At 44.6% G+C, this 23,305-nt stretch overlaps 1 protein-coding gene across 1 annotated transcript in view; it reads right to left on the bottom strand.

Moving 5' to 3' along the window:
* Positions 1-23,305, bottom strand: part of SKIC3 (SKI3 subunit of superkiller complex) — a 1,256,060-nt gene that overhangs the window by 1,029,963 nt on the left and 202,792 nt on the right. Inside the window, exon 9 of the mRNA XM_086960925.1 lies at positions 5,405-5,545. Within this exon, the coding sequence (XP_086817051.1) occupies positions 5,405-5,545 (141 nt within the window). The remainder of the gene's footprint in view (positions 1-5,404; positions 5,546-23,305) is intronic.

Here is a 23,305-nt window from a genome sequence, read left to right on the forward strand (position 1 = left end):
CATGGTAGTAGTCTGGAGCGTCGTGTAGGCCCGTCCGCGCCGACAGCACGCGGAGGGGCAGCAAGAGTTCGGAGCTGATGAAGTAACAAACCCGAACGATGGACAATACCGACGCAAGTCCTAAAGACCTTTTGGTCTCAAGTTAGGAAAGTTAAACAACTATCGATTCCGACAGAAGGAACCGAAACACATCCGAACCCAATGGCGGAAAAAAACAATCTGGGGATGGAGGCGATGCCCATGCGCACTGTAGTCCAGGGGAGGAGCCACCTATCTCGTGATACTTCGAAGACTCTTCCAGGACAACAATGTGCAATCATCCGGACCCAACACTAGGCGGCGATCTATGCACAGATATGAATTCAGCAGCCCACATGCCTCGAACCCAGGGATATGCCCTGATGTTGCAGCCATGTCCAGAGACGAAGGGCCTCTTGACATAGGGTCCACAACCCCACCCGCCCTGTTTGTTGCAGTACCAAATGAAGGTGGTGTTGTCCGTGAACACCTGCACAACTCTTCCCCGGACAGAGGGAAGGAATGCCTTAAGTGCAAGACAAATTACTCAGAGCTTTCTGATCTCCGCCTCTCCCATGTGGCCGCCCCACCCTAGAAGTGATGCATCCGTCACCACTGTGTACTCTGGTCGGGGAAGGGAGAGGGACCTGCCGTTGACCCAATCCCAGTTTGTTAGCCACCGCTGCAATTGGCATGCAGTGCCCTCTGATATCTGCACACAATCAGACAGGTTCCCCTGATGCTGTGCCCACTGGAACTTCAGGTTCCACTGCAGAGCCCAAATATGCCATGTGGCATGATCCACCAGCAGGATGGAGGAGGCCATCAGACCCAGCAGCCGCAGTCACCCTGACCGAAACCCAGGATAGAGGCTGAAAGATCGGAATCATAGCCCAAATATCCCAGACCCGCTGCTCAGAAGGATAGACCCGAAACTGTGTCATGTCCAGAAATGCTCAGATGAAGAGGAGCTTCTGAGAGGGAGTCAGGTGTGACTGCGGCACGTTGACAGAAAACCTCAGCGAATGCAGGAGGTCTTCTGTAGTCTGGAGGTGGGAGACGACAGCCTGGGGCAAGCCCGCCTTCTACAGCCAGTCATTGAGATAGGGGAAGACTGGAGCCCCTGATCCGCGCAGATGAGCTGCGACCACCGCCATCACGTTCGTGAACACCAGAGGGGCGCTTGTTAGGCCAAATGGGAGCACAGTAAACTTAAAGTGCTCATGGCTTACCGTGAACCGTAAGTAGCGCCGGTGGCCCAGCAGGACGGGGATGTGAAAGTAAGTGTCCTGCAAGTCCAACGCTACCATCCAGTCTCCAGGGTCGAGGGCAGAAAGGACCTGAGCTAGTGTCACCATTTTGAACTTCTCCTTCCGGAGGAAGTGGTTGACGTTCCTGAGATCCAAGATAGGACGCAGGCTTTTGTCCTTCTTGGGCACCAGAAAGTACAGGACAGGCCAGTGGGGAAAGGTGGGGGGATTGCAATTATTTTTAAAAAACATCTTGGATGTCTATTGGAGATGGCCCCAGTCACAGATAGTGAGGCGGGAGCCTTCACCATAAAAATCAATGGGGGAATGACGATTAAAGGCTTCGTTATATATAGACCTCCGGGGCTTTGTACCAAGTTTAGGGAGAGTTTGTTAGATAACGTGACAGAGGCAGCGTTACGCAGGGATAAATTCTTACTACTGGGAGACTTAAATCTACACTTGAATAGCCCAGGGGATAAAGGAGTGAAGGAGTTCTGCAGGGACATTCAAGCCCTTCAGTTAGAACTGAAGATCTCAAGCCCCACTCATCGTCAAGGACATCTTTTGGACCCGATCTTTGCAAACTGGGGAGGGGTTGAAGTCTCTGCAGTTGAGCCGATCTCCTGGACAGACCACTTCCTGGTGGTGTTTTCTATAAACAGCACTAAGGCCATAAAACATACTCCGGCACCCCTGAATTATCTGAGGTGGAAGCGGGCAAAATTCTCCTTGGAGGAATTTAATGAAGCACTGACACGCGGAGGCCAGCCAGGTGGAGAGGACATAGAATCGGCTGATCTAAACCTGAATAGGCGCATTACAGAGGCGCTAGATCAAACTGCTCCACTCAGCCGGTCATCCGCGGGCGGCCGCACGAAGAGAACAGCCCCATGGTTCAATGGAGAGCTGCGGTTGACCAAGGCAGAATGTAAACGAGCGGAAAGATCATGGAGGGTAGCGTATGACAGTCAGGCTAGGGAACTGTTTTTAGAAAAGAGGCGGATACATCACAGGCTGATTAAGAAATCGAAGGCGACCTTCTACGCAGGAAAAATCCTAGGGGCAAAGAACTCAGCTAAGGAGCTCTTCTGCATTTATAAGTCCTTGACAACTATAGATTCCTCTGCAGTCCCGGAGAACTGTTCGGCAGAATCATGCGATTGTATCGCCGACTACTTCTCTACTAAGGTTGCAAAGACCTATTCGACCTTCCCTAATCCTCCCTCCACAGGGGTTGAGCTCGATGTAACATCTGGAACATCTGGGGGCACAGAGAGCCTGGAGCGTCTTACAAATTTCATCACCCCCCCCTCCTGAAGAGTTAATCAGGATATGTCTCTCAGTAAAATCTGGCTCCCCTCTTGATCCGGTGTCCCCTAAACGTTTGGGGGACAGCCTGGAGGTCCTGGAACCCTACATAAGGCATGTCCTGGATGTCTCTTATAAGACTGGCATGTTACCTAGGGGGTGGAAACAGGCAGTGGTGCTCCCCCTTCGGAAGAAACCTCATATTAGTTTTGAGGTGTTAGAAAATCTGAGGCCCATCTCTCTCCTACCTTTTATGTCCAAAGTGGCTGAGAAGGTGGTAAATGCCCAAATTATGGAATATGTGGAGGAGGCAGGGTTACTCCACACCACGCAGTTCGGCTTTAGACCTCGCCATGCGACAGAGTCTGCCCTACTGTTGGCAACAGAACATCTGAGACAGGGTGTAGATGAGGGGCAAACGATGGCTCTGATCCTGTTGGACCTCAGCGCGGCGTTCAACACTGTAACACACTCCACCTTGCTACAGTGTCTGAGTCGAGGTGGCATCGCTAACACCGCGCTGCGGTGGATTCAGGCCTTCTTAACTGGCAGAAGCTTCCAAGTGAGGCAAGGAGACTGCTACTCCAAAGGGGTTTCTTTGGGCCAGGGCATGCCTCGGGGCTCGTCCCTGAGCCCGACGCTTTTTAACTTGTATGTAGCGCCTGTTGCCTCTATTGTAGAGAACTATGGCCTCCAAATAGTATCCTATGCCGATGATACGCAGCTGGTCATCTCCCTGTCACACGTGCCCTGTCTTGCGGTAGATAGCTTCCGGTCGTGTATGAAAGATCTTGCCGACTGGATGGCTATGAACTGTCTGAAACTTAATGGCAGCAAGACAGAGGTGCTTGTGGTGGGGAGAGACCAGTCTGCTTGGTCGTCGGCTTGGTGGCCATCCTGTCTAGGGCCGACCCCCACCCCCTGTCAGGAGGCAAAAAACCTGGGGGTGTGGTTTGATGCGGGTCTCACTTTTGGGCCCCAAATCAACCGTGTGGTGGGTATGTGCTTTGGAGTCTTGAAAAGGCTGAGGAAAATTCTGGAACTGCTGCCCATGGAGGCCCGCAAAACCCTGGTACATGCATTGGTGACCGCTAGGTTGGATTATGCGAACCGGCTGTACCTGGGGGCACCTGGGAAAAGTTTTGGTCGCCTTCAAGTGCTGCAGAATGCGGCAGCACGTCTGACCCTCAGGCTGCCCAAAAGGGCGCCCTCGAGGGAGGCCTTGCAGAAGTTACACTGGCTCCCTGTGAGGAGCAGAGTAGAGTACAAGGCTCTCTGCACCTGCCACCGTATTTTGAATGGCAGGGCACCTCGACCACTGCAGAGCCTGATTGAACCCTATGAACCTGCTCGAGCACTTAGATCTGCGGGTGGGGGACTGTTAAGAATCCCCAAAGTGAAGAAATCCCGCATGGGAGGCAGATCGTTTAGATATTTAGCGGCAAATCATTGGAACAAACTTCCGGTGGATTTACGCCTAGAACCGGTAGAAATTAGGTTCCGAGCTAAATTAAAAACCTACCTATATGTCAGATAGACTGCCTGACCTTCAGTTAAACTCCCTGCTTCCGCCTCTCACCTCAGCGCGGGGACACGCCGGTGTGCGTAACTCAGCGCTTTACAAATGCACCTATTATTATTATTATTATTATTATTATTATTATAAGTAGTGGGAATAGCAACCACGACCTACTTCTGAGGCAGGAACTTGCTGGATGGCTATCTTGGACAAGAGAGATGTAACTTCCTGTTGGAGAAGGGCCAGATGATCCTCAGACATGCGATGGCACTGAAGTGGCATGGCAGGGGGTTGTCTTGAAGGGAAGGGAGTAGCCCCATTCAGACTACGCGCACAAAAATAGATATTGCATTTATTGAGATTTTATCATATTGCTAAAAGTATTTACTTTATACGCAAAGTTCTTGGTCTAATATTTATATAAAAAAGTACTATTTTTCTAATCCGGTCTCGAATTCATTCATTGAGTGAGTGCCTCATTTACTCCCTTGGTGTGTACAACAAATGCTTAGCATTTCCCTCTGATAAGCCTAACTGCCTAACTGCTTGCACACACTACTACAAAAATAGAGAATTAGTATTATCTACTTTTACCTCTGGGAAACAATAAGGGTCTCTTTGACCACTCTGCACAGTGTACCCCACTGTGGTTTTCCTACACCAGACTAGGAGGGATTGGAGGCGAAGGCTGGGGTGTTGGACTGACCTGGCCTCTGACTGCCCAACCGACATAGTCGGAACGAGCCACACCGAAGGCCATGTAGATGTTGCTGAATTTGCGCTGTAACTGTATTTTAAGGTTTAGTAATGTAGGGACTGTACAGTTTGTTTGATGGATACTCTTTCATAAAAGTGAATGCTATCCTGGCCACCAGATTACAAGTGCCCTAGAATATAATACACTTGTAATAAGGTGTACAGGGTATCTTTCAGATTTATGGTGGAGTAGCCTGTCCGCCAAACTCTAAGTCAGGCACTAAAACACCAAAAAGGTGCTTAACTCCTCAAACTTTCCAAAAGTACTTCAAAGAAAAGAAAGCATAACTTGTTCAGAGAATTACATTCTTGAGTAAATCATGTGCACTTAAGAGGGGTTACTAAAATATATAACATAGTACTGCCATGTATTTTTGTTGTGCCTGTCAAAATACAAAATGTTTTTACATAAACAATTTCCTAAGCAAATTTAACATATAGAATTTAACAGCAACACATACTTTAAAAAAATATATATTAATCTAATCAGTACTTGGATTCTATGCATTGGTACAAATACAATTCAAACTGATAGTGTTCATAAACAAACCTGTAGACAGATTCTTCTCAGCTACTTCATAATTTTTATCCTGAAATGATTTAATTCCTAAACCAATCTTTCCCAGGCCATTTTCGGAGTCCAGCTGGTCAAGCTTGCAAAAACAGCTGACAGCTTCTTCACTGCAACATCCTAAAAGCATAACACCAATAAAGGGATCACAATTAAAGCTGCGTTTCAGACTACAGCGTTATTTCTAACGGTCCAATAACGATCGCTAACATTTGCATTTCACACTCGTTAAAACATGCAAAATACTGTCGTTTTTTAAAGTGCATTGTAAGTACTTACCACACAGAAGACGACAACCTATATGAAGTTAATAGCAGGAAATGGACAATAAATTGCAACAGCTGCACACCCATTACTGAATGGCGAATTTAGCAGCAAGCCTGAAAAAATGATGGTATTCTATCCTTGTGAATGCAGAAATATTGTTCCCGTAAATTTAATGTGTTGCTAAGGAAGCAAAGAGGTCGACTCGTATTTCCTACCAATGCAAATCCAACAATCTGTGGCAAGTCAATTTAATTGCCTTCTCTATGGTACACACAAAAACAGTTCTGCCGCACATACGGATAGAATATTACATACAGGCATCATAAAGACACCTTCTACAGACACAAAATCAAGTACTATAAACATGGAGCACTCATGCACCACACGTGAAACATAAATATGAGTACACTGTGCCAACACACACAAACGCAAATGGGCGTCACACCAAAGCCACGGCCAGATTGTCCCACAATATGACCAGTATTTGAAGTAATAGAAAAGTACTTGAAGCTGAGATATACCAGCAGATGGGCTTCCTATTAAATGCGAGCAATTACAAATGTTTTTCTATCTTATAAGCAAAACATGAAACTGCTGAATTCATGAGGAAGTGCCTGATGGGAGAGGTGAGAATCGCCTGCAAAGTAAGGAGCAGGGTTGTGAAAATGTTGAACGGCTGGAGAAGGGCGTAGTGCGGCAAGAATACCCTCTATGTCAAGGGGTGGGAAAGGATGAGCATTGCCTGTGTGGTCGGAGAGGTAACACTGATGTTCGGCATTTCTGAAGAGGGGGCAATATAAATAACTATTTATATAGTGCAAACAAGAAACATTTGTAATCACTTACGTTTTTTGGGTAGATCTGCCCTTTTGTCTCAAGCTTGAGATGTGTTGCAGCAACGAAAAGGTAAATGGTGGCCTTATAACAATTGGAACAGGCAGTGTGTGATTAATAACAGGAAGTTGCTGATATTCTTACATGCACAATCTCTAGAGTCACATTACATAATATTTCCCAGACGGCACCCGAAATCCTAGCTGCTAACCCAAACTGAGCTCCAAGCTCATTATCTCCTCTTTCCAGGTGCTCCTCATTAGCAGGCATAGTAAGAAGAAGCGCAATTGGGGGCCAGCTAAAACGTACAGCTCGGTACAGTGCTGCTGCGGTCGATTGGGGGTAAAAAAGGGGGTGGTGATGGACGGAGCATCTGAATCAATCAAACACTCACACCCAGTCAAAAGATCTGGGTTTAATCCATCACCGTTCTTTAGCCCACTCTGCCACCCCAGTTCAGACATGGCTATATGCAAATCAGTCTGACCCTGTGCCTCATGGGAACAGTCCAGCCAGAACTGCCAAGCCATGTCTTCCCTGGACCGGAAACAAGCTTCCGAGGACCGGTTTCTGGCATTCCAGCTGTCTTCAGCCCGGCTTGCTTGAATCCAGTGGCAAAGTGAGCAAGGGACTCACGTCTGAGGATACCCTGCCACACTTATGGCGGCCAAAAGCGGTACAAAAGGGGGTGGTGATGGACGGAGCATCTGAATCAATCAAACACTCACACCCAGTCAAAAAATCTGGGTTTAATCCATCACCGTTCTTTAGCCCACTCTGCCACCCCAGTTCAGACATGGCTATATGCAAATCAGTCTGACCCTGTGCCTCATGGGAACAGTCCAGCCCGAACTGCCAAGCCATGTCTTCCCTGGACCGGAAACAAGCTTCAGAGGACCTGTTTCTGGCATTCCAGCCATCTTCAGCCCGGCTTGCTTGAATCCAGTGGCAAAGTGAGCAAGGGACTCACGTCTGAGCATACCCTGCCACACTTATGGAGGCCAAAAGCGGTACAAAAGGGGGTGGTGATGGACGGAGCATCTGAATCAATCAAACACTCACACCCAGTCAAAAGATCTGGGTTTAATCCATCACCCTTCTTTAGCCCACTCTGCCACCCCAGTTCAGACATGGCTATATGCAAATCAGTCTGACCATGTGCCTCATCGGAACAGTCCAGCCCGAACTGCCAAGCCATGTCTTCGCTGGACCGGAAACAAGCTTCCGAGGACCGGTTTCTGGCATTCCAGCCGTCTTCAGCCCGGCTTGCTTGAATCCAGTGGCAAAGTGAGCAAGGGACTCACGTCTGAGCATACCCTGCCACACTTATGGCGGCCAAAAGCGGTACAAATGGGGGTGGTGATGGACGGAGCATCTGAATCAATCTAACACTCACACCCAGTCAAAAGATCTGGGTTTAATCCATCACCCTTCTTTAGCCCACTCTGCCACCCCAGTTCAGACATGGCTATATGCAAATCAGTCTGACCCTGTGCCTCATGAGAACAGTCCAGCCCGAACTGCCAAGCCATGTCTTCCCTGGACCGGAAACAAGCTTCCGAGGACCGGTTTCTGGCATTCCAGCCGTCTTCAGCCCGGCTTGCTTGAATCCAGTGGCAAAGTGAGCAAGGGGCTCACGTCTGAGCATACCCTGCCACACTTATGGCGGCCGAAAGCGGTAAAAAAGGGGGTGGTGATGGACGGAGCATCTGAATCAATCAAACACTCACACCCAGTCAAAAGATCTGGGTTTAATCCATCACCGTTCTTTAGCCCACTCTGCCACCCCAGTTCAGACATGGCTATATGCAAATCAGTCTGACCCTGTGCCTCATGGGAACAGTCCAGCCAGAACTGCCAAGCCATGTCTTCCCTGGACCGGAAACAAGCTTCCGAGGACCGGTTTCTGGCATTCCAGCTGTCTTCAGCCCGGCTTGCTTGAATCCAGTGGCAAAGTGAGCAAGGGACTCACGTCTGAGGATACCCTGCCACACTTATGGCGGCCAAAAGCGGTACAAAAGGGGGTGGTGATGGACGGAGCATCTGAATCAATCAAACACTCACACCCAGTCAAAAGATCTGGGTTTAATCCATCACCCTTCTTTAGCCCACTCTGCCACCCCAGTTCAGACATGGCTATATGCAAATCAGTCTGACCCTGTGCCTCATCGGAACAGTCCAGCCCGAACTGCCAAGCCATGTCTTCGCTGGACCGGAAACAAGCTTCCGAGGACCGGTTTCTGGCATTCCAGCCGTCTTCAGCCCGGCTTGCTTGAATCCAGTGGCAAAGTGAGCAAGGGACTCACGTCTGAGCATACCCTGCCACACTTATGGCGGCCAAAAGCGGTACAAATGGGGGTGGTGATGGACGGAGCATCTGAATCAATCAAACACTCACACCCAGTCAAAAGATCTGGGTTTAATCCATCACCCTTCTTTAGCCCACTCTGCCACCCCAGTTCAGACATGGCTATATGCAAATCAGTCTGACCCTGTGCCTCATGAGAACAGTCCAGCCCAAACTGCCAAGCCATGTCTTCCCTGGACCGGAAACAAGCTTCCGAGGACCGGTTTCTGGCATTCCAGCCGTCTTCAGCCCGGCTTGCTTGAATCCAGTGGCAAAGTGAGCAAGGGGCTCACGTCTGAGCATACCCTGCCACACTTATGGCGGCCGAAAGCGGTAAAAAAGGGGGTGGTGATGGACGGAGCATCTGAATCAATCAAACACTCACACCCAGTCAAAAGATCTGGGTTTAATCCATCACCGTTCTTTAGCCCACTCTGCCACCCCAGTTCAGACATGGCTATATGCAAATCAGTCTGACCCTGTGCCTCATGGGAACAGTCCAGCCCGAACTGCCAAGCCATGTCTTCCCTGGACCGGAAACAAGCTTCCGAGGACCGATTTCTGGCATTCCAGCCGTCTTCAGCCCGGCTTGCTTGAATCCAGTGGCAAAATGAGCAAGGGACTCACGTCGTAAAGAATTAGGAATGTAAATTAAACAATTACTTATTTTAAACCTTCCAGACCTGCAATAAGCTTTAAGGTGGCGTAGGAGCCCGCTGCCCTAATTGACTCAAGAAGGCTCTCTTTTAAAATGTGTTTTGTCTGCGCTGGGGAGCTTTCTGTATTGCGTTTTTACGGCTTTAGCAAAGTGAAAATCCTCAGTCTGTCCTCAGATGCGTGGGCCGGCCGAGGCCTCCGTGCCACCTCTATGACAAGTGTTGGAATGTCCCCGGATGTCCTTGGCTTCTATTGGTGTCTTTCACAACAATGAGTTCCCTCTCAACAGTATTGGCCATGAGCAAACAGCAGCCAAGAATACACAAGAGCGCGGCTTATCAGCACGCGTCAGACTGTGCGCTAATGAACGTGCAATGTCACAAAAACCTTGCAGCGGGGTCAGGCCTCAACCAGCGCGAGAGCTGGAACACCTTCCAGGCGGCCTCGGTTTCTTGTCGGGGTTTATGGCTAAGCAGCAGAGGGGTGCTGTTGGTAGGAAGCCGTAGCTCCTATTATAGTAATAACAGGGCTCGCGTATTTGCAAAGATTTAGGAAGCCCACTAACAATGCAGATATTATTTGTGATTTCTAAACACCCAGTCTGGATCTAGGCATTAGCAGTTGGCAGGAGTCTAGGTAAGTTTTCTTTAAAGGACTCATTTAAAGCGCCACTACACCCCTCTCTCTAATCACTGTGAGGAATGTGGCTGATGTGCCATTTAGCGTTTAAAGTGGTAGCAAAGCATCTTTTTATTAGGAGGGAACAGCTGCCAAAGGAAAGGAGATACAGGCTCTGCCCGCGTGCTGTGCTACAGTAAATCATTTGTGACAGCGTGCCAAACAGGTTATTTAACTGATGCACATAAAAATCATGACTTTAGTGATTGTTTAAAATGTGTAATTTCGGCAGAGGTCCAAAATATGCCCTGCGCACAATCATAGCTGAGGAGAATTTTTGCCTTCAGATTTAGAAACGGACCTGCGCATTGTGAGCGGCATTGTGCCTGGGAGTGTTGGGCCTGCTGCACTTCTTGTATTCACGGCCTATTGGCTAAGCTTGATTATATTGTGTGTGCATGACTGGCGAAACGCTTGGAGCATGGATTTAGCCCCTGCCAGGGACCGAGAACGACGACGTACACATTTCTCTTTTAGCCCCGTCCTTTTCAGACTGGGCTCCCAGACTTCCTGCTCACTTAAAAGGTTTCTTATCTTCTTTATGGGGCTATCTGGACCCATAAAGAAGATAAGAAAGCTTTTACCACAAACGTAAGTCAAGGAACCCAGTCTGAAAAGGACGGAGCTTAGAGAGAAAGATGAACGTCACTAGGACCTCTTCTCCAATGGCTGGCCACCGCCAGCCAATGGAAAAGAGGGGCGGGGCTTAACCTCACTAGTAGAAAATAACCCTACATCATTAAATCTCGTCAGCTCAACTGCGCATGTCTGTGCAGTCTATAGCAGGCCGAGACCTAAAAATGTAGGCTGGAGTAGTCTATTTACCTCTCGACTACAACGATACAACTTAAGCATCAGCTCCTAGAAAACAGGTGGATTTTGATTTGAGAGGCTCACTAATTAATTGTTCTAAAAGCAACCTCACTCCTAGACTAAGGAAGGATTCATTTGTAATCACTCCGAAAGCTGAACGCACCAAGCATCGAGTCATGACAACTCTGGCCAAATTTCACATTCCTGCTACCAAATAAGACAACTCACATCAGCCTCTGAGAAGGCAAGGGGAAAGGGCAGGCTACCAAACTTCAAACACCGCAGTACTTCTTAACCATTCAACTGACATAGTGGATCCAGAGCATTTACAAACAGCAATCACTGAAAATTAAACATCTGAGCACTACTTAAGCATCAGAGAGCGGCGGGCAAATAACTCCTCTCAAACAATTAATGAACCATGCAAAGACATGGCAAGGAGTAGCAGCAAGGAGTAGCAGAAGTGATAACCCAAGATCTCCGAAAACGATTATTTCCTCAAATGACTGAAACTTCAAGTAGAGGAAGAAAGCTGATCCTTCCTGCAAAGAAACAAGTAAAATTGCAACAAATTCGATTCAATGACAACACTAATAAAACCCGAAGTAGAAGGCCTCAGCTATCCATCAGTAAAAATGTGGCCCAGACCAAAATATTCAGTCATTACAGAACATCGATATGAAGCTGACCAAGAAGCTGACAACAGAGCCACATAACCAAGATCATGAACTGGACTTAAGAATACATTGCTTTTGTGGGAAAATCATAGACAAGACTTTTCCAAACATTTCAGAAAGAATGATAAACATGTGGCAAGACAACGACAGCCCTAGATAGCATAGATAATCATGAACCATCGTAGCAGTGAAACGAATGAGGACATCTATGAATTAGGATTAGGAGTTGAACTTCACTTATAGCTGTGCGGCCAGCCATTAAGTGAATTGTCACTTGTTTAGGTTACATTTATAGTAGAGGCAAGCAACCTCTTCCGGACCTGCAGGCATCCCAGATAAAATAGTGCCATTAAGGTTTTCATTTTAGTAGCAGTCTAGGTGTGAGAAACACGACTTATGTTATAAGCATTGTTGCCACTCTCCAGTTGCAGCACCCACTCGTACAAAATGTCTTTCGAAGCCATATCTAACATCACGGATAGCAGAGCAGATATTAGAACTTATACAACAGCAGAAGCTAGAGTCATCTACGCATTAATACATGAAATCACAGTTTTCAAAATACGGGGAGGTTTCTATAAACACAACAACTCAAACAATTAGAATTCATTTCCATAAGGGCTTTGAGTCAACAACTTCATGCCTCCACACTTATTCAATACCACAAGGTACAAATAATCCCATGAGGATTGAGACTACAATAAACATTTGTTATACAGGTTCCAATTCAATAAGCCATTTATGGAAAAATAGCTAAATTAATAGCTTTGTCATTTACAATGCCAATAGTTATAACTTTCGCAAATGTGACACCTATAGCATTTGTAATGCAACATGTTTTGTATTTACGTGACTTAGATGTATTGATAACTCTGTTTGTCTCTGCAAAATTAGAGACCGTTCATGTGCTGTCTGTAAAGAACAGTGCGCCTCCACCCAATCCTTCAGTAATATTGTTGCCTCAGTGTGCTCCAAAATGAAACACCTGCAACGTACCTGTTGACACGCGCGGCTCATTTGTGACACTTGTACTTTGGTGACACTTGGATTTTTCACAATCCCTATGACTTCCTTGATGGAGCATTGATGGTAGACCTCCCGCTTTGAAAGTGTTCCAGTGCCACTCATTACGAGGTCTGTGATAGCAATGGGGGCACCGCCTTCAGCTTGAACAAGCATAAGGGGTCTGTTACCACACACCAGAAGCTTCTCCTCCAGGCTGAACAAGCTAAGCGGGGGCTGTGATAGTAAAAGGGGCCCCAGGGGGGGTTTCTTGTAGTCTGAACAAACATGAAGGAGGTCTGTGATAGTGAAAGAGACTTCGGCGGGGCTCTCCATTTTGGACAAACATAGGTGGGTCTCATCAGGGCTGGCTTTAGGGCAGTGCGACTGGTGCAGCCCCACTGGGCACTGACATATGTAGGCGGCGCTGACTTCAGGGAGTGGGGGGGCACTGTGTTTTGCAATAACATTACTGGAGAGATGAGGGCCACTTTGCCCAGTAGTAGTGAGAGAAAGAATCAGAGGAGGCAGTCATTGGGTGTGGGGGTGCCATAAACTATTGTGGCACAGGGCGCCGCTAACAGCGCTAAAGTCGGCCCTGTCTATGATTGTAAAAGAGACATCGGGGGCTTCTTCATTTTGTACAAATATAAGGGGGGGGGGTCTGTGATAGTGACGTTGCACTGGGAGCTTCTTATGTCATAATTCTACCATAATGGAGTCTGTGATAGAAACATTAGTACAGGGTTTTTTTCTTGCAGTTTTAACACGCAAAAGGGGGTCTGTGGTGTAACGTGACATTATCAGCAAGCATGAGGGGGTCAGTAATTCTAACAGGGGCCCCAAATGCTACTCCTTTAAATGAAACAAGCGTCTGGGGTTCGTGGGAGAGATGAGGCCTCGAGGGCGTCTCCTTCAGAGCAACCTAGCAAAAGGGCTAGCGATAATATAAGGGGGCCCATGAGGCATCCCCCCCGCCCGCATTGTAAGTTAGACTAAGCTGGTCTGTGGTCGTTATTTAGACACCGAGACCAGCCCTCTGCTACGATGGAGGCAGGTGTAAGGCGGCCTATGGTGGTATCACACCCCAGTGCCCATGTAGCTTGTCTCTGAGCTCTCTCCGCCCCCCCGCCTGCCCCCCCCCCCCCTCGGATGAAGACTGTCCGCTCCGATGCTTCCACGGGCCCAGGATGTCACAAGCCGCCCATAAAAGCGATATCTTCATTTTCTCACTTGCTCTAAACGTGCATTTATTTTCCTCGGTCCTGGTTTCAGTAATCAGCGGAGTCTGCTGCCCTCTAGTGCCCGCTGCGGGCCGTCGCCACCGCATGCTCGGACTCGCCACACGCCGACTTTGTGTTTACGAACACAGAGGTCTGAGTGTATGGATATATGGCATAAGGAACAAATGTGGAATGGGGAAATTAAAACCATGTGCGATGTATTAATGGATGAAGGAATGGACAAATAAATTAAGAATGTAACGTACAACTGAACTAATTATACATTCAGAAAGAAGGGAGTAAGGAATAGACCAATGAAAGGAAAGGATTTATAGATCGCAATTGTAAAATGCATTTATATAGCGCTTACTACCCCTGATGAGGAGCTATAGCACTTTGACACAAGTATCACGCTTTTCAGGAACCCAAGATTAGAGTTAAAGTTAAATAGTGGATTAGTAAATATGCGAATCTTTTTCCCATTGTGAATTAGTTGTGGTAGGTAGGTTACGTTTTTGACCTTGAGGTCTCATGCACTAAGTAGTATTGAGTAGAGATAAAATAATGAAATTGAATAAGAAAAGGGAAGTTGTGAGTTGCTATTGGGAGCAGTGGACATGTGCGCATTTCAGTTGGGTAAATTGGATACCAAGCAAAACAAGGGAAACAAGTTTAAGGGGGAGGAGAAATGCGAGACACGACCTGGCGGCCGTGAACGTGAAAGTACCACTAGCCGTGGGCAGTGAATAATTAGGGGAGGAGAAATGCCTGAGGCCGAGCGCACGCTGGGGGGAGCTTCAGGGGAAGCAACAGATGGCTCGCTTTGATGTGGTGATGCGAGGCAGGCAGGCGGATAGAAGCTCGTGCACGGAACACATGCACTTCTGGAAATCCGCATTTTTTGAGAGCCTAGTTAAGCCCCAATAGGTTTCGAGTTATAAATAACTCGACCTAAAAATGGCAAGCTATTCTGAACAAATGTTTATTGGATTTAATTTTTTTGCTAATAGAAGAACTTTCATTGATAATTTGAGAACTAGAGGAGGAAGCAGAAATGATAAAATGATAAAATCTATGGTAAAGAAATACAAGAACGCAAACTCAGAAAATTTCGTTCCAATACAATTGAATATAAGCTCAGAGAAGTTGTACACATGGGCTGAGGTTTATGCCCGCAGAATAATTACTCAGAAGCCAGTGACATCCTCACAGCAAAGCATGGTCTCCGATCAGGAGATGGAGGCTAATAGAACACCATTGAGCACAAGCCATCAGCAAGAGGCAGCATCCGAACTACTCATTAACGCCCCCAGTGGGGCACTTAAGCTACTCCTTCCTCTTCTTTTTTAGTAAGCGGACATGTGTCAGGACGTCCACCAGACAAAAGCGTCTCAAAAAAACATGCAGAGGGCAAAGAAAGAGACTAGGATGGACGGAACTTACGGAGCAAAACCAAGACTTAATTATCAATATCTCATCTATTACACTGACAGCACAACAAAGGAAAGTGTTCAATAAAGGAACATCTTTTGTACCCACATATGATACTAACACCTTGGAACTTGAGATATCATTCTTTAAAATCATAAGAAATTTGTGATTACGGCATTTCTTTACAAATATTGTACCAAGTCTCAAGATGCAGACAATTTCTCCAACTTACCCACACAGGATGACATTCCGTATAAGGAATTCAAACTTCCAGTACTTTTACTGCTCCTACATCTCATAAAATGCTTGATACTTTTGAAACCATGATTAAAAAGGACTTTGCAACACTCAATCTACAACCTAAAACCAGGGGTAACCTTTCCATTAATGAAAAACAAATATTGAGACAATTTGCCAATAATCAACAGCTAACCTTTCAACTAGCGGACAAAGGTGGAGCTTTAGTTGTCATGGACACAAGCTTTTATGAAATGAAGGTGGCAGAACATCTCCAGGATACATCTACATATGCGCGACTTGAACATGATCCTACCAAAGACATCAAGGAAACTTTGATGAAGATATTGGACATAGCCATAGAAATTAACTGGATCTCATCCTACACACAAAATTTGTTATCGGTACATCATCCTAGGCGCCCTCGACTGTACATGTTGCCGAAAGTCCACAAAAATCTCTACAATCCTCCAATCAGACCAATTGTTTCAGGTTGCGATTCGGTCTTTGAACCTCTTGGTCAGTATATTGATAATTTCCTACAATCCTTTGTACAGAATTGGAGATCTTATATAAAGGATACCACACATTTTTTACAATTCCTCACTAATCTGGACACCACCTCAAATGAACAGTGGCTTATGGGTTCTATTGATGTGACATCTTTATACACATCAATACCCTTGCAGTAATGCATCGAAGCATGTGAATGGGTATTGTTGCAGTAACCAACAATAGAAGTGAATAAAGTTTTCATTTAGCAGAATTTTTAATTTTGCATACAACACAGTTATCTCACATGGAGAGATGAATTCTATTTGCAAGTCAGCTGAACCTCCAAAGGATTTCCTGGGGCACCATCTTAAGCTAACATCATCATATCGAAATTTGAAGACAACTACATTTTCAGAGATCCAGAATGGAACTCCAATTTGATGTTTTCCGGTTGTTTCATTGACGAAATTTTCCTAATCTGGAACACCCAGATGGCATTAGACTTATGATCCAGGAGCTGAATCAGAAAAATGCATGGAATTCCGTTTACACACAACATCAGAACTATTGAGTTTACAATTTCTGGATGTGTTGATCACCAAATCTAATGTTCATTTGGACACCACAATCTTTAAGAAGGAAACATACAAACAAATTGTTATTATTTTGGAGTTTTCGCCCTCCCAGTCTCCTTCAAAATTTACCATATTCTCAAATGCTCAGGATTAAAAGGATTGAGTCTACACATGAAGCTTTTGAGACAGCCATAGAGATCCAAAAATACAATTTCAAGCAAAGGAGTTAACCCCTTTCCATATAAACTGAAGCAGAGACAAGAATTTCTGACTCAGAGACATGACTTGCTTACAACCAAAATCAAAATACCACAGAAACGGATGGTATTTGTGTCTAAATAGTCCACTAAATCAGCAGCAATAAAAAGAATTATAAGGAAACGATGAGAACTACTACAGGATGAGCCTGACTTTCATAATTTGTTTGAGGAACAGCCTTTATTTGCGTACACAAGAAGTCGCAACATCAAAGAGATGCTAACACAATCTAAATGCACACCAGGTACTGTGGAAACAGGCACGCGGAAATGTTACAACTGAATCCATTGTAACAATGTCTTCCTGGGGAACACGGTCACCCATCCACAGACAGGAAAACCCATCAAATTAAGACATTCAGGGGACTGTAATTTGACATTTCAGATCTATTGAATAAAATGCCCTTGTGGCTTGATGTACATAGGTAAAACTGAACCCAAGATTAAGATTAGAATATCCAAACACAAGAGCATGACCCGCATTAGGAATCCTAAATCTAATCTAGTTGCACATTGGTTGGAACTCAATTGAGGTTTCTAATTCTGGAGAAATTACCTACTAGCATAGATAAAGACAACTCTAAATTCTTATCCCAACGTGAGATTTGGTGGCTAAAAAAATTCAACACTGACACCTCATGGGATGAACGATAAAATGGACATGATTTGTTTCTTATAAATCATGGGCTTTGTTGTGTCAATAACAGTGTGTGATATTGAGGTTGTACATGTTAATTCATTTTGTAACATGATCTGAGAATTAGATTTACATGGTTTTACTTTTGTGTGTTACATAACTTGTTGACCAGGACCCTGTGGTACGCAGTGATCTGCTTCTTGCTTCCATGTTTTCTTTACTTTATATTCATTTCTAATAATGACAAATATGAGATATAGCTTCATGGTGATAATCTGGGTGACACGGATGCTTTTGTGCCTTGCTATGTTCTGCTTTGCAGTCATCGGTTTCCATTCCCTCACTATTTCCTTCGCTTAGGCTCTCATGCAATCCCATTAATACGAGGGTGCTTTCGTTCGCCCTCATTCTCTCTTCACACGTAGGCTGATCACTCACTGTTATTGTGTGGTAATCTGACTTGTAGTCTTCTTTCGACACAGTATTCCATACACATGCACAATGGTGGCAGGAGTGCTATTCATCTTATGTTACACTCTTAAAACATGACAACCGAGTTTTGAGTCCCTTTGTGCTCTTGCACGGTAGTTCACTCGTCGCCTAATTTAATGATGGCGCCCTTGACTCAGGGGTTCACACCATAGAGTGCTTCTCTACAGCTACGAGAGTTTTGTGGTACTGGTATGTTTTAGTTCCAGTATTTTGATAATTTTTTCCTTCGATAATATTTTCCCCTGATTCAGGCAGGTTGTTTAACATTGTGTGGCTCTTGGGGTTTGAGCATTGTATTAACTACACTCTTACAACACATTCCAAAATGGTGATTACGTTTAACACGTACGCAATCCTATACGTTTTGTATTGTCAGGCGACGGTTTACTACTTGGCGCGTACACATCACAGCACTCGGGAAAACTGGTAGGTTACAGTGTGGACACAACTTCTGTTAGATTCCTCGAGTTTGATGAGGCTGCAATATATTGATACAGCTCACAGTGTTGCCAGTCTTCATTTTTGGATTCAGCATTATCGACTATTGATTCAGTTTGTCTTCACTTGAATACTAACTTGCTTGAGGCACCGTAATTTTATTAGAAGCAATTTGTGATACATTTTGGTCAATGAACTTGTGACTTATACACCGTTTGCTTGATGGTTTACTTAGATCAAGTCTGCATGTATTCACTCATGTGAACATCCTAGTGAATCGATAGCAGTGTTGCCATACTATCTTGTACCCAGATTTAATGAGTAGCCATTCAGCTTGTCTTGCTTGAATACTGACCTGCTTGAGGTACTGTAACTTTGTTAGCAGAACGCTGAGATGACATTCAGGGCATTTCATTAAAATGGTGACTTATGTATGATTTGCTTGTTTCTTCTAGATTACATTTGCGTGCATTCACTTATGTGCATATTCTTTTTCGTCGTGAGCAGCAATGTGTTTCAGACATTTAGTGAGTGTTTGTACACACTGTTGTATTGCACGCCTCAGTGGTTGAAGTGGTGGCCGGGGCTCACGTGTTGAGGCGCACAGATTCACAGTTTGCATGTTTTTCCTGGGACTTTTAGGGAACCTTGCTTCATATTCTCTCAGCACCATTAGCTTTGGTTCAGCCCTGGTAATATTCAGCATGATTTTTTACTGGTGAACTTGCATCCCATTTCATGCCTATTCTTCTGGATTCAATTAACAGGGTTGGGGTGTTCCTCCTTGTATATTGCATAGAATATTTTCATATCCAGTTTTGTTTCTTTTGTATTTATAGAGGCCCCTGAAGAAGGGATTCACTATCCCGAAATACATTGGGCATCTTCATCATCAGAAAATGTATGTAATTGGTGTTTTTAAGAATAGAACAAGAAACTTTTAACGTACCTGTTAACAGGGTTGAGAAATGATGTATCTTTGATATTAACATTATGTAATGTCTCTCAACTGTGTATATATACTGCCGATAGGTACTTTTCCTTTCCTCCATGATTTGCCAAATATTACTGTAATGTACGTTAATATGTTTGGTGTATGTTATAGTATGCACACTCGTATACTTTTTATGTGGTGTTATTGTCTTTCCTTCCGTTGGCATGGAATCCACCTGTACACTTTTTCTTTCTTTATTACCTGTATGCACCATGTAATATGCCTGGCTACACAGGGTGTTACACTATTTAATTTGATTTTGGACCCGACTATGGAATGCATGTGTATAGCTTTCCACATGATTCGATACTGGCTTACTTGTCATCTTATTGGATGACTGTATTAATGTTTAGAACTCACCGAGGCCGCCTACTAGCGCCTCGTTCCTCATCCACCTTTTCAGCCGTGGACAGTATGTATTTTTTGTGGGTGATAGCGCCGAGAATAGGCAGGAATTTATACTTTCCCGAACGAGAATGAAATTTTGCGGTGACATGCTACTATTTATTGTCATCCGACATGTAAATAATAATTAAATAACACGGAGGATATAATAACATAAATATTGTCACCTCTCTACTATTAGACTATGCACACACTTAGACGAATAACACGCGGGTACACCATTACAAGATGGCGGCCGCGGATTTACCTTTGAAATAGACATTTCAATATGGCGCTTACAGCAAACGCCGGAGTACAGCGAGGACACTTGCCGCTGAACTACGGGTGAGTGTCCTCGTATTTGGTGCCCGATACTAGGCTCGTGATGGGGTAAGAACTGTGTCCGAAACCGGTTTCTTAACGGTTTCCTTCGTGTTTACAGGTCGGGACTTTGATGTTGTTCCGGACCTGTTCTTGAAGATTTTCGGTGAGATTACTACGTGGGGATAATGGTTTAGAGTATCTGTGAATGATACTTAGGAGGCTATCACTCACAACTCTCTTTCTATGATTTTGTTCAAAGGTCCTTGACTACATAGACGTGACTTACATAACAGTTATTATCTATTGGTGCGGATTTGACTGGGGACCGGGCGGAACTTTAGAAATACATAGGTGAGAATGTACTTAGTCTATTATTATGGACTCAATTAATAGCAGCATGTACGTGTACAGTGAATATTTATATTTTCAAATTTTTTAGCGCCCCAGCATACAGAGACCTACATTATTGGAGTGGGTGAGTGGAGGTTTTATATTAATTTCTGTAGGGTATGTTATTGAGATAAATAAATAGCTTGTTCACACTCGTTCCATTGTATGGTTACTTTATTTTAGAAAGATTGTGACAGTGAAGATAGGATATTCCAGTTGAAGATAAAGTAACAACAATATAGTGGGTGAGTTATTGACTTACGCCCTAGTGGGGCATTCCGCACGCAAACTTAAGTTGGGTCTACTGTACTGGATTGGACGCATATTGTCTATCAATGACAGCAATATTGTACTTCGTCGCGTGATTTTTGCTCATTAAACTTCTGGAGCTAATATGTTGGCTTCTGCTAGGAACGTAGGGAGCGGTTGAAGATATATATATATTTTAGTATATCTCAGTAATGTCTGTTTCTTACACCATTCAGACATTGGTCGGAAATTGTTGGAGTGAAGACCAGAAGTCCTAGAGAGGATTACAAATATAGAACTTCAAGGTGAATTTGAGACTTTACTCTTATCACTCTCTTCAGTTATTGGCGCATAGGGTACACACCGTTGGTTGGTGATCCTTGACTGGTGTACTTCTTCTCTCCTATTTTTCTCCGATCTGGAGCCTACACATCTGTTGCACATAAAGACTTTTTTCGGTGGTGATGGGGGACTATATCTTGCTTTCCCACAAGTTATTAATATGTATGATTCTAATACAGGGCCTTTGTATATTGTGTTTCAGCCCTGAGGAAGTCTATGTGTGAAATGTACACACGACGAAACACGTGTTGGCAACTTGACCTTCACCATTTGAATTGATGTACTGAAGAATTAATTATTGGATACTAACTTGGAACATTTTGGAATTAAACTCTGAAGGACAATCTAAGGACATTTGCTATATTATTTGTGGTTTGCTGATTGATTGGAATCACCAAGATAACTTGATTTACTGATTATTAATAATTGTGTGCTCAGGGGCATATGGTATTGTACTATTTCTGTTTGTTACGGAAAGATAGGGGTGTTGGATACACGCCCTTCCCCTAGATGCACCTAATCTAATTAAGGATATAGATAATACATTTTCCCTGATATTAAGAGGAGCGCCCTGAGTTTGCTTGTATCCCAACATTGAAGTTATTTGTCAATTCAGGTGCAGACCCAGTGGGAAGTAGCATTATGAATAGAGATCAGGAAGCACAAGACTTATTCAGTAATTTACAGTCTGGCAGAACGAGCAAACCCACGAATGTGCAACAGCCGACTAAGAATGTGGGACTAAAGGAGAAGTTTAAGAGATTAGAATACCTTAAGAAACAAGAATTGAATAAATGGTGGGACGCGGCCACCCTGAAACAGTATCTGATCCTCAATAGAATACCGAGGGGTCTCAGATCTCAGATTATGCCGACCTACGAAGATTTGGAGCTAGATCTATTGGACAGATGGGAAAAGGAACTAACCTCTTCCTCCAGAAATTTGATGAATTTACTTATTGAAAATGCGGATCGTAAAATCAAGAAATTACTGGAGGAAATACTTAAACTTGAAGAGGAGATTAAGGAACTCAATATGCCTGAGGCTACCATCAAGAATTACACTATTCTTGACAACTATTTAAACGACCTTCAAGCCGATATTAAACGTAGGAAGGCACGTAAATTACAACGGGATGAAAGGGACTATAAATCAGGCCGTGTTTTCACTTTTGCTAAACGGTTCGATTATTTGATTCAACAATCCTGTGGTTCTAAACAGAAGTCTAATGCTACTGCTAGCGCGAGTGAGACAGAATTATCCTCGCTGGCTAGCAGTGAGAATGAGGAGGTGGGAGGTGCGTTACAGGCTGATGGAGTAGTGGAAGACAGTAGCAATAATTTTTTAGAGGAAGTGAAACGGGTCAGAATAGGGAATCGGGACAGCACCTACAAAGGCAGAGGTGGGGCACTGTCAAGACAAGACGAGGATCAAGGGGCAAGGGGTCAGCAGGCTCCAAGAAGAGGAATGAGACTCAGGTCGTGGAAGGATTAATTGAGTGTCCTAATGTACCGAATTGGGAATTGGAGATTATAAATTTGTCAAATGTGAATCTAACAGATGATATGATCTCTTTGTTGAAAAAGGGTCTTGGTTTCTGTCCGAATGTATCGTCGGATTGGTATCATGCTAAAATTGATGTATATAAGTTTGTGAGATTGTTGAAAATCAAGAAACATTTTGTGCATGTACCCATTAAAGCTATAAGTTCTGCATATTCACAGACCCTAAGTGATTTGAGTATAGAGGGAGCGAATGCAACCAAACTATTACTTTCACTAACAGAGAATGAACATGACCCTATTACGATGGCCAAGCTACTGGATGATCTTGAGATTAACAGATTTATGAGTGAGAGTAGTGGCTTGAAATTAAAATCTAAGTGGACGCCACAATTGACCACAGGCAATACGATAGATACTTTTCATAGAATGGTGGAATTGGATATAGACAAAGTGATTGAGAGGGGCTCTAGGAGTGGACATCAAAGAAGGCCAGATAACTTGACCAGCTCGGAAAGGGCAGCACTTAAGATCTTGAGAGATAATGACGACATCACCATTCGTATGGCGGACAAAGGTGGTAATATTGTCGTTATGGATACCACTAAGTACAATGCAGAGATTTATACCCAATT

This window comes from Lissotriton vulgaris, chromosome 3_1 (assembly GCF_964263255.1).
Source record: "Lissotriton vulgaris chromosome 3_1, aLisVul1.2, whole genome shotgun sequence".
Lineage (NCBI taxonomy): Eukaryota > Metazoa > Chordata > Amphibia > Caudata > Salamandridae > Lissotriton > Lissotriton vulgaris.